We start from the raw sequence: 14848 nt of genomic DNA on the forward strand, positions 1-14848 counted from the left end.
GAGCAGGAGCCACAAGAGAGCCAGAAACCATTCAAAGACCTCCCCTGCTATTGATACCCGCTGAGGACATGAAGCCTTCACTACACACCCACTGCAAAGACAGCCTGAAGTGCAGTGTCCTGCTGAGCTCTCCCTTTGCTCAGCTGCTTCCCTGGCCTCACACCACAGCAAAAGGTCTCCGAGCTCTGCCTACAGCACATAAACTGGAAATCCACCAGACAGGACTTAGGTTGGTGTCCTTACCATATGTCCTTTTCTCTCTGAACTCAGCTCCTGCTTTTTTCTCCTGTCATCATCATTGCCGGTGACATTTTTCCCATTCTCCTGCTCTCTGCTCCTTATTTTGTTTGTGTTAGAAGAAGGAGAGCTCTTCTGGATGGGAGGCAATGGCTTGGAGGGAAGGAGCATAGAGGGAGATTCCACGGTAAACTTCTTCGCAAGAGTGTAGCCAGTCAGTCCTGCAAAATGGAAACACAAAATATAACAGAGGCCACAATGACAACATAAAGCATCAGAAGCTACAGTATTTCATGTGAGAGATTCCCTGGAAACTTCTAAAGAGCTGCACAGGGAAACATGCTCCTGCCAGCAGCCACTTGAGGCAGGCCAGGGAGACACCCTGACCCACTTGCACAGAGCCAGCACAGGAACAGCCTGGCCTCTGGGCTGCCCTGGGACAGCAGGGAGCCCAGAGGCCTGTGCTTTCCAGGAATGGCTCAGCTGCACACGCACCCTCCTGCTCCTCTCCCGGCCCCACAGCTGAGCAGCCCTACAGCTCCACGGGGCACTGGGAGCAGCACAGCTCAGTGCAGGGGGCACATGCAGGGCAGAACTGTTCCCTGGCAATGTGCCCAGGCTCTCTAGGCTGGCACAAGAGCCTTCCTCCCGCCAGAGAGCGGCCCAGCTCCCGCCTTACCTCTTTGTGAGGCTGAGCCATGCTCAGCCTTCACCTTGTCCTCAATTGGAAGTTGCTTCAGGCACCCCATGCCACGACTAGGAAGGGGGGTGGAGAGAGCAGGGGCAGGTGCACACCCTTCCTTTGCATTCTGTCCTTTTTGGCACAGCTAAGAAGTCACGTCCGGAGGTGTCCAACTCAGCACTTTGTCATCTTCCTGCAGGTCATCGAGCCTTCACCAGCCCAAAATGTCGGAGAGGTTTTCCCGCACATGCGGAGGCTGGCTGGCAGCATGCTTCCTCAGCTTGGCGCCCATCACCTTGTAGAGGGCGCAGGCAAGCTTGGTGACCACAGTGCGGACATTGGCGCTTCGGACAGGCAGCGCCTTGTTCCCCAGGAAGGACCAGAGCACGGGCAGGGCGTAGCGCTGGACGACTTCGGGGCTCCTGGGATAAACCCATGCCACAAGCGCTGCCGGAAGAGAGATGCAAACTTCTTAACCACCAGCCTTAATGCAAACAAGGATCTACCTCTAGTTGTGATTTTGGGAGTCTCTCTGGCTAAGATCAGTGAAATAACAGTGAGAGCCCCATGATCCAGAAATGGGCAAAGCAGCTGAACATCCCCAAAACAGAACCACCAAGCCCTCAGGACTAATTTCTCCAGATCCGAGCCTTGTACCTGTGGCAGACTTCACAGCTTTACTAAATCATTCCACAATCTGTTTCTGGCATGATGAATGACCAAAATGTCAAATTGCTGTTTATTTCCATTTAGAAGTTGTCTAAACCCACTGCTGAAGGTTTGAAAGGCACTTTAGAGAGGAAATTGAGAGATTTCTAATAAAAAGGATGACTCCGTTTTTGTGACCTGGCTTAATTAGCAGTGGATTTAGACCCCGCTAAAGCAAGGCTATAAATAAAGCAAGGCTATACACTGTCTTCTCTAGTATATATTGAGGTTATCATTTTTCCATCCCTTGGCTATTGCTGACATAGCAAGCTCCTCTGAGCAATCAATTATCAGCTGCATTTGGAGCATTTTGGGCAGCGCTGACATAGGAAGACCCTGACTGCACACCCTGAAATGCTCAGTCCAATGGCACTTCCACAGCACAGGCAGGGAGCCTCAGCACTCTGCTTCTGCCCCTCTGCCCCCAAAGGCTGCCTTGCACAAAATCCGTGCCTCTAACATGTGTGCTGAGTTTGGACCTAAGCTGTGACCCCCAGGCACTGCAGGCTTCCGCCTCAAAACTTTCCAAGAGCAAAGCAAGAATTCTGTGAGGACAAAACAAACCGATCCCCTGAAACAGCATTTGCCACCATTTTCCCTAAAGGATCAGAGCTGTCCCTGAGCTTCCAAGAGAGGAGCCAGCTTGGGAATTTTTAGCCCCTCCCTTTCCTGGAGGCAGCTTCTGAGATGCCCCAGTGAGAGCTCAGCCCCGAGGCCGAGTGCCGCCCCCATCTCAGATGCTGCACACCTCTGCAGCAGCCAGGGAAAACCTGCCCAATACACCTTCCATGGGTATTGGGCAGGAGAGACAAGCTCAGCACCTCCTGATTTGGAGGAGCCACTCTAGTGTCTATTCACTGGCATTCCCTGTAAATTCTGCCTCGGAAGACCTCTTGCCTTAGAAGGGGAGGCCATACCTGAGAGATGCTCCGTGACATCCAGCAGAGCTTGGCCCTTCAGTTCACTCCTGCGGTGGCTGAACTCTTTCATCAGGGATACTTTATCTACAAGGGAAACACACATTTCTGCTCTCTCTTCTGAGGTCATAAGAGAAAGGACAGTGGGGAGGGAAAGGGCAGGGGCAACTACATTTTGTAAAAGAAAGGAAATTCCTGCCGATTTTTGAATCCTTTTCTTCTTTCCTTCCAGCCTACTTGGGAAGATTTTAAATTCCAAAAGAAAAGCTCTCCTGTCACTTTTTAAATCCAAAGTTGTCTGCTGTACCAGGAGCTATGTTAAACATTTCACATCAGGGACCTCAAGACTTCAATCACACGTAAGCAGTGAAAAGGTTTTGCATCCCAGAGCTTTGCAGAGGTGATCTTCTCCCTCCCCTATGGAAAAGGGTGAGAAGGCTCCAAAATGCACACCTCTGTTCCCACCTGAAGGATAAGCTGTTTTTAAATTGTCAGGTTACCTGTGTGGATCTAGGGACAAGACTCCAAGTTACTCATACAAGAGCTATTAGTGCTCAGTGCCTCAGTAGCCTGTGGGGTTCTGTAACATCTGTGAAATCAGATCTTGGCAGAGAGACTGGAAAATGAACTGATTTCCCAATACTTGACCGGCGTATGTATTTTGGTTTTCCTTGTGCCTATCTGTCGCGGTTTTGGGGGTCATGTTTGAATTTACTGTTGCCTGCATTGGCCTGCAAGCCTCGAGTCCTACCACTCTAATAAGCCAAGGCAAGCTTTTCCTGGAGACAGAACGTGTGTGGGATGAAGTTTGGTCCCTCACAGGGTCACCAGGGCTGGCAGTGACAAAGCAGGCAATCTGCTTCATTGGGAACCACTACAGAGCTACACCCCAGTGTGGGTTTCAGTAGCAGGGTATTATTAAGAGCTCCTTTCCTGCATGAGATACAAAAAGGAGGTCCCAAATGATCTTCATGCAAGCATGCAGTAAAGAACTGATCCTGCTGTCCTAATGAAGCTAATGCCTATGATGTGGAGCCTTCCAGGAGGCTGCTCTGCAGAGGTTCTGATGCGCCGCTGTCCCTTCATGCCAACAGCAAAGCTATTCGTTTGGGAAGTCAACTGGGGCCCAGGCAAACTCCAAAAATCCCTTTGGCCCTGAATTCCAGCAAAGCTGTAGTCCAGCACTTCCTCTTCAGACAAGCAGCACAGAGCCAAGGGCTCCTGGGACTTTTGGGAAATGCTGATGCACATTCAAGCCTGGTGGGGGACTGGTGCGTAAAGACTGCACCTGCACAGCTTCTGGTGGATGTCAGCTGGAGGTTTCCACAGACAACAACAGCTGTCAAGGCACTCAGCGTTCTCTTGACTCGCAGAGGCAGAGACACACTTGAGGAGAGTCCATGCCAGGGCTCAGCCTTACCTAAGTGAGCCATGGATTCTTCCAGCGCTTTCACAGCTGCGGCATAAACCCCGGGGTCCTTTGAGTTTAGGTTGTTTGTTATTCCTTCAACCAGACAGATGATCACCGGGTTTAAGCCATCTTTCAGGATGCCTACGATTTCAGCCAGCACGTCCAGCGCCTTCTGCTTCACTTTCTTGTGCGTATCACCAAGTCTCGGGACAAAATAATCAAAAATCTGTGAAGAGAACAAACAACATGAAAGCTGGATTAAAATGTCCTTGTTTGAGGAAGGGACGCAGAAGTGAGCACTCAGCAATGTAAAAGATGAAAGTGATCCTTCCTGTCAGGTCAGCACTTGCTTGCACAATTTCCCTGTTTTCCTGTGGGCCGCTCACTGGAATGGTTGCGCAACCTCATGCTGGTTGAAAGATTTTCATATATTTTGAAGAGCTTTGGGTGGGGACAGAATAGTTCCTATGGTGTTTCTCTCCACATTTCAGTCATTAAATTCATCCCATTTATTGATGCAAAACGGTATCTTTGCTTTCGAAGTATGGAACCAGATATTTACAATGCCCCTTTTTCTACGCAGTTGTCTCAAGTTCTGAGGACAGTTACGATTTTGCCAAAACTATGGCTGGAGGAGATCCAGGTTTTGTTCCATCTGTCTCAGAACCTGTGTCTGGAGAAGTGCAGGGCTCTGATCAACTCTTCCAGGATCCAGACCAATTGTCTACCCAGCAGGTAGACTTCTGAAATTTAATGTGCTGGACCACTCTCATTAGAGCAGGTTCAGTCCCTTGACAGCCACATTATCAGGCACCATTTTCTGGACAAAGGGAAAAAGCAGCTACTGGGAGGAGAAGGAAGAGATCTGTCCCTAGCCATTTCCCTCCTTTTCCAAAGAGAAAAAAGACCCCCCCAAGAAGGGTGAGCACCGTCTTTACCAAGAGGACTAGGGATGCCGATGGAAACGAGTAACCAGAGTTGTGCCTGTGCAAGACAAGTCGGAGTTTACAGAAGTATCCTTTTAAAAAAAATTGGTTTAAACCTGCCCAGCCTGATACTTCTCTTCCCCATCCAAACCCATTTTTTTGTCTGGAGAATAATTGCCACGCTTTCAGTGGCTGGATTCCCTTCACTTAACCCAAGTGGGAGTAGGAGACAGCAGAAGTTACACCAGCAGAAAACTCTGTCCTCCTCTGATGAACAGCATCAATAGGCACCTGCCAGACAAATACATCTGGACCGAAAGAACTTGTCCTGAAGCGTGGACCTGAATTAAATATTTCAGGGTAAGAGGCACCAGCCTGTCCCACACAGCCAGGATGTAGTGCCAAGACACACTGAATTAACTTGCCTGCTACAGGCTTGGGAAAGGAGCTAAAGGAAAGGAACAATGAAGACACCCTACATACTTGGACAGTGTTAGTGGAGACGAGCTGGGGGCTGCTTTTGCACAGGTCTAGGAGGAGTGCCACTCCTTCCATCCGTGTCTTAAACTCCTTGGCTTCCAGGAGATTGTACAGCTTCTGGAGCGGCTCCGTTTCTTCCACAGCCGGAGGTAACGTGACCTGGGCTTTTGGGCGGCGTAGGAGGCGTCCATCAGAGGTAGACTTCACCCTGTTGAATAAAACCAAATGCGGACCTGTTGGTGATCATACCTTCAGTTAATTGTGAGCAGAACATCTTGGGGAGGTTTCCTAATGATGTGATTTCAAGCTAGAAAATCCTGATCTGAAAAACAATGGGAGACCTCATGACAATCTGTCATGGGTTAGCAAGCATAGTCCCGGAAGTGATGTCCTTGCAAAGGAGTGCTTACAGCTCCTTCTGTGACCTGACAGAACCTATCAGCTGGCCACTTTGAATATGGACAATTCTTTAAGCCACTTAAAGTTGTGACCACCTCTGTGATCCACACTTAAGAACAGGAAACCCCGAGGCAGACTCTCTCTGTCTTGTTTCCGGTGCTGGGACAGGTGGCTGCGGGCCCCGTGTGGGGGCCAGCGGGCCCGGCCCAGGCCCTGCTCAGGCCAGGCCGGGTCGGGCCACGGCCATCCTGGAGCCGACGGGCCCTGTTCCACCCGCGGAACCCCCCCCACAGCAGGGCTGTGGGCAGCCGGAGCGGCTCGGCTCCCCCTCTCCAGAGCTGCCAAGATTCAGCTAAAGCTGCACGGCTGTCTGGCAGAGGTCATGTGACCAACAGCGATAAGCCACATTCCAGCTGCAAGGCCTAGGTGAGATTAACCCTTTTAGTGCTATGAAGAGCTGAAAACCAGAGGGAAGTGAAAGAGGAGATGCTTAAAGCTGAAATTCTGTTGTGAAGCTATGATAGATCAGAGTACCTGCTGTAATTTCATGAAGGCATGGGGGGTGGAGCATTCAACTTGTACTTGTGAGCAAAAGCACCTGCGCTGAGATAAGCAGATGCTGACGCAGCTGTAATTTCATGAGAAGTTTGAACAGGGAGAGATGGAAGTGATGAGGACTTTTGCTCCAAATGGAAAAGGAGAAAACCTCAGGTCCTAGAGATGCTCCCAGAGATAGTTCTAAAGAGGAAGATGAGGAAGACCCTTTGCTTCCAGGGAAGGAGAAGGGCCTCTATTCTTAGAAATGAAATACTCCCAGAGATGGGTGAAGAGAACTTTTGTTTCTGAACGGCTCAACCTTAAAATTTTACCCCAGCAATTCAAGAGTGGACCCTCGAAAGCAGTTGTGGGAAAAGCTGCAAGACGGGGGAAGGGACTCACATGCAAGCAGAGAACCAACCCGGGTGGCTGGCTCCTTGCGATAATGTTTTCATAGCATGGGCAAGAGACTCCTCTTCCTAAATGGACTGAACAAGGTTATTATGGAAGTGGTAAACAGACTGAACATCTCAAGGGCTGTCTTTTTACATTATCACTGCAAGAAGGGAGAAAGGCAGGGGGGAGGAGAAGTGTTCTGAAGGCGTGGTATGACTTTTTTTTCTTCTTTTAGGTCTGTTAATAAACTTCTTTCTATTCTTTCAAGTTTGGTGACTGCTTTGCGTTTCTCCTAATTCTTATCTCACAGAAGGTAAATAGTAATGAGTATTTTGGACCAAACCACTACACTAAATTGGTGTTTCTGCCTGGTTACAAACCAAACCCGCTACACAATCATTACAAGAGACAATCTGCAAGCAACATTCTCACCAGTGCTTACTCAGGAAAACCAAGGATGAGATGCATCTCACTTATCTCCAGACGGCTTCCCAGGTACACATGTCGCACTGCTTTGTGAAGAAAGAGAGACGCTACTTCCATGTTTAAATGCCTCATCATGAGGGAGGTGTGCGTCTTATAATAAGGAAACTCATCCCTCTGGAGAAGTGTCTCTACAGCAGGCATGACAATCTGGAAAAGTAGCTCAGATGCATCTGAACAGATGGATAGGGGCATATCTGAAGGATCCAGAAAATCCGTAACAGGGATAAAAACAGAAGCCAGACATCCCAGCACTACGCTCACATGATTGCTTCCCTAGAGACTAGATCCACAGCTTAACAAACCCACTGGGAACAACTCTCTTGAGCATGGGAAGATCCTGACTACGCTACTGAGGCATGTGGTCACTCTCCTGCCAGCGCTGAGCATGACAGAGCTAAATAAATCCCCTCTGTTATCAGAGGACAACAGGTACAAGTAGCTCTCCCACTGGCAGGAAGAGACAGCAAGGACCAAATTCCTGTCTCAAATGCTGATTGCAGCACAGGGGGAAATAAACCAAACATGCTGTCCATCAAGCAAACAGTATGAAGGACAGGAATGTCAAGACAAAACGTCCACATTGAGACACCTGTTGACCAAAGTTGCTCAGGAACTGGCTTGCTACTTACTACTCATCTTGGTACTGTCTGAGGGTAAGAAAACCATGACTCAGGAAGGCCAAACCACATGCATGGGAAGTGCTATTTTGGGGAACAGCATCTTGCTTCTAGACTGGGACTTCTCATCAAAACACCCATCTGAAAAAGACTGCTCTCAGAGGAAAAAAACCCTGCTTGAATTTACTTGTCCCAAGTGAGGCAGCGGAGACATGGCCCTCTCACAGCCTCCACAGCACTGTCCTTGCCAGTGCACTGGATCTTCTGAGCTGCAACCAATGGGTGTCTTTTTGTCGCCCATTTTTTGTGGAAACCCTTCCAGAGAAGTTGTGTTCAGCGTAATGCAGAAGGAGACATTTTTTATGATAGAGCATTTGTAGGGAAAGGAAACAATCTCTGGCACAGGTCATCTCCACCAGAAAGATTTTCCTGAGGAAGAGACATGTAAAGCTTGCCACGTGCTTTGTCACATCTAACTAAAGTGCTCAGTACCGTTTACTAGAAGGCAATGTGGCCTGGGGCTTCTTCGAGCCATCGCTCCTCTTCTTCACAGGCTTCTCGACAGATGGGTGTTCACCCTTCTGCGTTTCCATCCCCTACAAAGGCATAAAGAAACCCCATGGATCTTTAGAATGTAAAATAGGAAATTACCTGTTTAAAACACAACTTATAACCAGGATCACTGCTACCAAGGCTTGGGCAAACCTTTCCGAACTTACAGAAGGAAACAGGCCAGAGGTTCAGTGATGCCAACTCTTTGTTTTCAATAGCCCAAGGCAGGTTATGGCTGCTACCATACTGAGCAGCAGTCTAAAATCCCAAATGCATTCCTCTTGAGCATAAATGGGAATAATGCAAACTGGTAGGGAACTAATGCTCTTAAAGGAAGCTGCAGAAAAATTTGGACTCTTTGGAGGTTGGCCCATTGTGTTGGAAGTTGATTTGGTTCCACACTCACTCTCCCTGGTGCTGCACAAAGGCACACTCCCTTCTATAACGTAGGTAAAAAGAATAAAAAAATAACCCAGGCAAACAAATGATTTTCCTCTGGATGCTGCTGAATTCACCAAGCTTCTTCCAGCTGCACAGGGCATGACAGCAGGGCAGTATTCCCAGAAGACAGATAGTAATTGTAGGAATTGGGATTGACTGGGACATCTTTTGAATATTTGGAAATTTTCTTGGCACTACTGCTTCCTGTGTCTTTTGCAAAGACTCTGTTATCTCCAGAAGCACTGTTCTCACTTAATTGCGTCACTGGGGGCAGAGTAGGGATAGTGGGGTGGGGGGTTATGCTTAAATGTAAACACATTTCCTCCTCTTTCCCTTCCCTGTTTGTGGCCAATATACAAAATATCCAATACCCCACTTTTCCCCTAATATTATCAATTCCTTTGTGCTCTGCAGATGAACAGGCTACGGATCAACAGTTCATTCCCAGGAGCAAAATGATTTGGCAGAAAAGGAATGAGATAAGATTAGGTCTGTTTGATCTCATATCAGCAGTGGCAATACTTGCACAAAGGAGACATTTCTCCTACCAAGCACTTACTTTCTTCTTCATTCTTGTCAGAATATCTTCCAGGTCACGGGTGGAAAGAGATTGTTCCAAAAGCCTTTTAAATTTTTGGTGATTCAGCATCATTTTCACCATCTCCTGTCCATAATGCCTAAAACAAGAAAGAAAGAAAGAAAGAAAGAAAGAAAGAAAGAAAGAAGGAAAGAAAGAATAGAAGGTGAACAAACAAAGGAGGAGCGTTAACAGAATAAGCTGATACCTTAAACTCAGCAGCTGCCATACCTGCATGAGAAGGCATTACCTACTCAGCAAAGAGAGAGGTTTACCTCCACTTGTCACTGCACAGTGCTGTCAGCTGAACACAAGAGGCAAGAGGAGAACATGGGGCAACAGAAAAATACAATCTCACTCTGAAACTGTGGGTGCGCTTCTGTGGCATCGAAGGATCCCAGGGAACAAGCAAAACACCTCTGCTTTGAGTCAGAGCTTATTAGCAGTGTCTTGCTGCCATTGCACAGTAATTTGCCTTTCTTTAACTGGCAGGGAAGCCAGGACCAAATGCCTCATGCTTGCTTTTGATTATTCTATACCATATGTATGCACAGGGACAGCTAGTTGCTCATGCGTTCTTGGCAGCTATTAATGGGAATTGAATCCTCAAAGTGAGGGGATTTGGGTGGTTTGGGTTGATTTTGCCACTAGGAAACCACAGTTTTCTTCAGGAAGCAATTTGGAGGTCATTCAGCCACAGATAAGAGCATTATAGAAATCTGCAGAAGAGGTTTAGAAAGACTGAATACATTGGCTAAAGACCCCGGGAATATTTCTAGGAAAGTCTTAAGTTAATGAGAAATAGATGTATGCGATCCTTCAGTGATGAACATTAGCCAACATTTTGGCTTTGTCTTGTGCACCTAAGGCCAAGCAAAACTGTTTGACTGGCTCATCTGATGGCTCTTTTGATCTCAGGAAAGAATCATTCAAGTCCCAGGAAGTTAGCAATGCTCCCTCTTGCGGGACAACCTCATGTTCCCCAGCACAGTCATTTCCCCAGACAAGCCAGGGCAGTGGTCACAGCACCAAGCCTGACAGAGCTCAAGAAGCCTTTGGACAATGCTCTCGGGCACATGGAGTGACTCTTGGGGGGCCCTGCACACGGGCAGGAGCTGGACTCGATGACACTGATGGGTCCCTTCCAATTCAGCGTATTCCGTGACTCTGTGAACCTCATCCACACAATGAGGGAACTTAATATTTCCTTTAGCTTCCACTCTTTTGTGGTTTTGCCCTTTACAGCCAGACACCCAACAGTTTTCCTGTTTTAGGAGGTGAAATGAAGATCATTACCTTGTGTCCTCGTGACAGTCCTGAGCAAGCGTCCCTGCCGCGTGCGCCAGCCTCTCAGCCCTGGGCGTTCCTGCGAGCTTCGTGACTCCAGTTTTCTCCATCAAGGACAGGAGGAGTTGGGCCGCGCACTTCCGCACCTGGACGTGGCGGCTCCTGGGAAGAAGAGAGCGGACACTGGGGCACAGGGAGCAGAGGGACACAGCGCAGGCCTTGGCCAGAGCATGCTCCCTGTCATTGCTGGGGGAAGGAGGCCTGGGTTCTCCCTGACACTTGGGACACCTGTAGAAGGTTCTGTCCGCAGAGAAACACAAAGTTAGCACTCTACAGAAGGACTGCCTGCAAGCAAGAGTGAGGAATTCAGTCTCCCTGCACTATCTGATACTCAACGTCTTTCCCCAAATTCACTCTGAGAAAGAGGGAAATTAAAGACAACCCAGGCTGACCCATCAGGAGCCAGCCACTACACAGACAGCCGCAGCAGGATTGAGGATATTTGCACCCATTTACCCCCAAATCTGCAGACCTTGGGAAAGAAACAAATGCAGGGAAAACACGCTGTGGGACACGAAGTTGCAGAATATTCTGCAATGCAGCCAGTTTCTTCTGTGAGGCTTGGCAAGAGATACATCTGAACGTTTCCCCCTTTTCCAAAGCTGAGGAAAGGGTGGCAGTCAGTTTAGCCAGCTTGTCCTGTTCTAGACAGTGTCTCTTGGGGACTATCAGGCCCAGCACCAACACTTAAGGCAGCACCTGCTTCAGCTGTCCCATGGCAGTCGGCCTGTGAAGGTGCCTGTACAGTGATTCATCATCTCAAGGCTAACATGAGACATCAGTTTGAATAGCAAGTGGGGCTCTAAGGCCAGGACAGTCATACAAGACTCCTCTTGGCAGGAGCTGCACCTGCTGTGCAGGCTGTGCCACACCCAGCACGTTCTCCCCCATGTGCTCCATGCCCCAGCAAGAACCCTCCTTACTTCTCAAGTGAATGGCATAATGAGGATGCATGGTTTTTCCCAAGGCCTCTGTGGTTAGGGCTGTGAAATATCAAAGAGCGCTCACAGCTGCAGTTGCAATTGTCCCTCTTCCCACAAAACCACAGGGCTCTATCCTTAGCCTTTGCAGGCACTTTCACTTGCCCACCATTCACCACATCTAGGCAACTCGGACAGACTGGGAGAACTCCAGGAAGCAGCAGCAAGCTGAGTCAGGGGAGGTTGAGCTTGGATATCAGGAAAAAGTTTTTCACCCAGAGGGTGGCTGGGCACTGGAACAGGCTCCCCAGGGCACTGGTCACAGCACCAAGCCTGAGAGAGTTCAGGAAGCCTTTGGACAATGCTCTCAGGCACATGGTGTGACCCCTTGGCGTGTTTGTTCTGTGCAAGGCCAGGAGCTGGACTCGATGAGCCTGATGGGCCCCTTCCAACTCAGCATATTCTACAGCTCTGTGATTCTGTCAACTAAAGGGCTGCATGAGGGCAGAAATAGGTGACAAGAGGAAAGAAGTGAGGTTGATTGGACAATCAAGTCACTGAGTTCACAGAAGATGCAGGATACAGGACCCTTCCCTCCCACCGTTCCCATTCTCTCTCTCAGCCCTTCTCCCCCACACACAATAGAAGGTGAAGAATATCACTAAGAGAAGAAGAACCTACTGGACTCCACTGTCCATGAGAGCAGTCATTGCTCGTGCAGGAGTCACATGCTCCACCATGACTCCCAGGGTGTGACTGGCTGCTTTCTGAACAAACTCTGGGGAGTTCCACACCATCTGGAGAAGGACCCGAGCAACCTCATCCACCTCCGAGTCCATGTCCTTCTGCAAGGTCACAAAGAGCTCTCCAAGAGTGACGATTGCAGAGTAAGACACCTTTGAGCGAAGGTTGGTCACCTGGGGAAGTCATGCGGGGAAACATAAGAATCACCTTGAAAAGAAAACCAGTTGCCTTAGACAAAAGTCCCAGGAAATGACAACACTTCCCGCTGTGTCCAGGGGAACACAAAAGCACAGGCAGAGCAGAAGAGCACAAGCACAGAAAGGCACTTAACTCTGGCACCTACTTGTGCTAGGCCTCAGGCCTGCTTCCTGCAGGCCTAAAACATATTATTTCACTTAAAGTGTTCTACTTAATTCTTCTGGAATGTCCACTGCTTTGGTTTTAGGCCCTTTTATTCAAAAAACAAAGAAACAAATTAAAGCAAGGGCTGCTCTCAAGCCATAAAGGCACAAGTCATAAAGACAAAAGAGTCATTTGCTCCTGTTTGAAAAAGTAACAGCAGCAGTTGAAGCCCTCAGCCAGGAAACAGAAAACACAGGCTCAAGTCTACAGACTAATTGGCAGTGTTGAATTACAGCTTGGGCAGAGATTTGGACTGCAGCAAATAACATAATTAGTGTCTCCGCTTCTGCATTTGCACGTTGCATTGTAATGGCAGCTCGCTCCAAGAGGAGAGTGTCAGATGCCCGACCTACTAGTAAATAGAGCTACATGTGCACACAGATCCTATAGAGAGCTGACAGACATGAGAAAGATAAGGTCTAGAAACAGAAATGAAGGCAGTTCCTGAGCACACAGGGAGATGAACAAGCACATATCTACTCTACACACCGTGTAAGAAGCACGGAGGACGATTCAGAACAATGTTCTTACCTCGTTGGTAAGTGCCAAGCAAACCTCACGAAGTCTACAAAGAAGGACTTCTGAGTGAGACTCAGCCAGGTGTTTGATGCTGAAGAGTCCCTTCTCCTTCAGCTCCCTGAAAGGCAAGTACCAAAAAGAGTGACTTTCTCTCCACCCAAGAACTAGGCAGCACCCTCTGAATTTACCAGGCTGGCGGCTCAGTCAAACAAAGGGAGGTGCTTTTCAAGCAGTACTTGATGAAATCGTGGAACTCGCTGCCACAGGTTGCTGTGGCTGTCAAAAGCATATACAAATCCAAGAGGCAAATAGAGGGCTTTCAGAGTCTTCATTTGTGGCCGTTTAACAAGACAGCCTTTCTGAAGTCTCTGGCACATGAAGTCCCTATGTCAGTGCTTCCTGGAGGCTGTGAGACCGTGCCATGCTGCTGTTTCTTGTCACCTCCCTGTACCTGTCCCTGAGACACAGTCCCACTGGGCTGTGTCTGGGGCATTTTCCTTCTTTGCTAGCCCCAGCAGGCAGTTCAGCAGTGAGAGTCTGCACTGGCACTCTGTAGCTGAGTTTCCACTCTGCAATCTAGGCCTGTCTGTCACCCACTCCACTCCACCTCACACATTCCCCAAGAAAGCAGCAGGATGCCCCAGAAGATTCCACACCCGGGCAAGAACAGCTGAAAGTCTAGCTTTTCCCAAAAGCCCCTACCTAAAACAGCAGCAACATGTTATTTACAAGGTGCAAACAACTCCCTCTCTCAGCACTTGCTTTGGGCAGGACCTGAGCTACAGGAAGGCGCGTGATGCATCGGGGCTGCAGCGCAGGGCTGGCGGCTGATGCCACGGGCATCCCTGAGTGTCACCCGGACCCCCCCACAGCTGCAGAAGCTCTCTGCACCTCACAGGGCACCAAACAGAAATGGGGAAGAGAAAGCAGAAGAGACAGGGCAGAGCAAAGGCGACTGCACAAGGAGATGCATTGCGGCAGATTTTTCATGCTCATCCTAGGGTGAATGGAGTCCTTATCCCAGTGTGAATGAAGCAGTGAGTAGATGATAACCCAGACATCAAAAAGACAACCAATATCACCTAACATTTGTGGGGTTATCACCTCTGGGCCTCTACAGGCCTCCTTCTGTCTGTGTCTAAGTTTGGGACACATTGTGAGTATTGACAAAACATCTCAGGCCCATATGAAGCAGTGAGAAGGAAACAGTTGACTTGCAAAAGTGCAAGATTCCTAGAGGATTTTATTTCTTTTTCCTTCTCTTCTGCCATGAGCCCCTCAGGACTAATGACAGGCTGAGTGACTCTATAGCACAACTCAGTGCATTTCTCAGAAAGAAGAACTCCCTGTAGCTGCTCCTGGGACTCACATGCGGAAGGTCACAGGCAGACCCTGACTCCTGCCACTGCTGCCAGCAGTGGGGCCAGAGACAAATCTTACTCAGTCCCACTGGGCCCCGAGGCACCCAAATCTCTACACTCCAAACTGCTGCCATCCTGCTTCTGGCTTCAGCCAGCAAATCATCTTGTCCCACAGCTTTCTCTCTTCCC

At 48.9% G+C, this 14848-nt stretch overlaps 1 protein-coding gene and 1 long non-coding RNA gene across 2 annotated transcripts; both read right to left on the reverse strand.

Moving 5' to 3' along the window:
• Positions 1 to 1040: 1040 nt before the first annotated feature.
• On the reverse strand, positions 1041 to 9381 carry LOC125323511 (TOG array regulator of axonemal microtubules protein 2-like). The gene is made up of 5 exons (XM_048298553.1): positions 9349 to 9381; positions 8289 to 8392; positions 5365 to 5569; positions 3965 to 4181; positions 1041 to 1366 (listed from the first exon to the last, which is right to left on the reverse strand). Exons 1-5 carry the CDS (start codon positions 9358 to 9360, stop codon positions 1131 to 1133), a joined length of 774 nt encoding a protein of 257 aa, XP_048154510.1. The 5' UTR covers positions 9361 to 9381; the 3' UTR covers positions 1041 to 1130.
• A 44-nt stretch (positions 9382 to 9425) lies between these two features.
• On the reverse strand, positions 9426 to 12356 carry LOC125322520. Its single transcript, XR_007202048.1, has 3 exons — positions 12315 to 12356; positions 10663 to 10815; positions 9426 to 9466 (listed from the first exon to the last, which is right to left on the reverse strand). It is a non-coding gene; the product is annotated as an uncharacterized LOC125322520 (long non-coding RNA).
• Positions 12357 to 14848: the final 2492 nt, after the last annotated feature.

This window comes from Corvus hawaiiensis, chromosome 3 (assembly GCF_020740725.1).
Source record: "Corvus hawaiiensis isolate bCorHaw1 chromosome 3, bCorHaw1.pri.cur, whole genome shotgun sequence".
Lineage (NCBI taxonomy): Eukaryota > Metazoa > Chordata > Aves > Passeriformes > Corvidae > Corvus > Corvus hawaiiensis.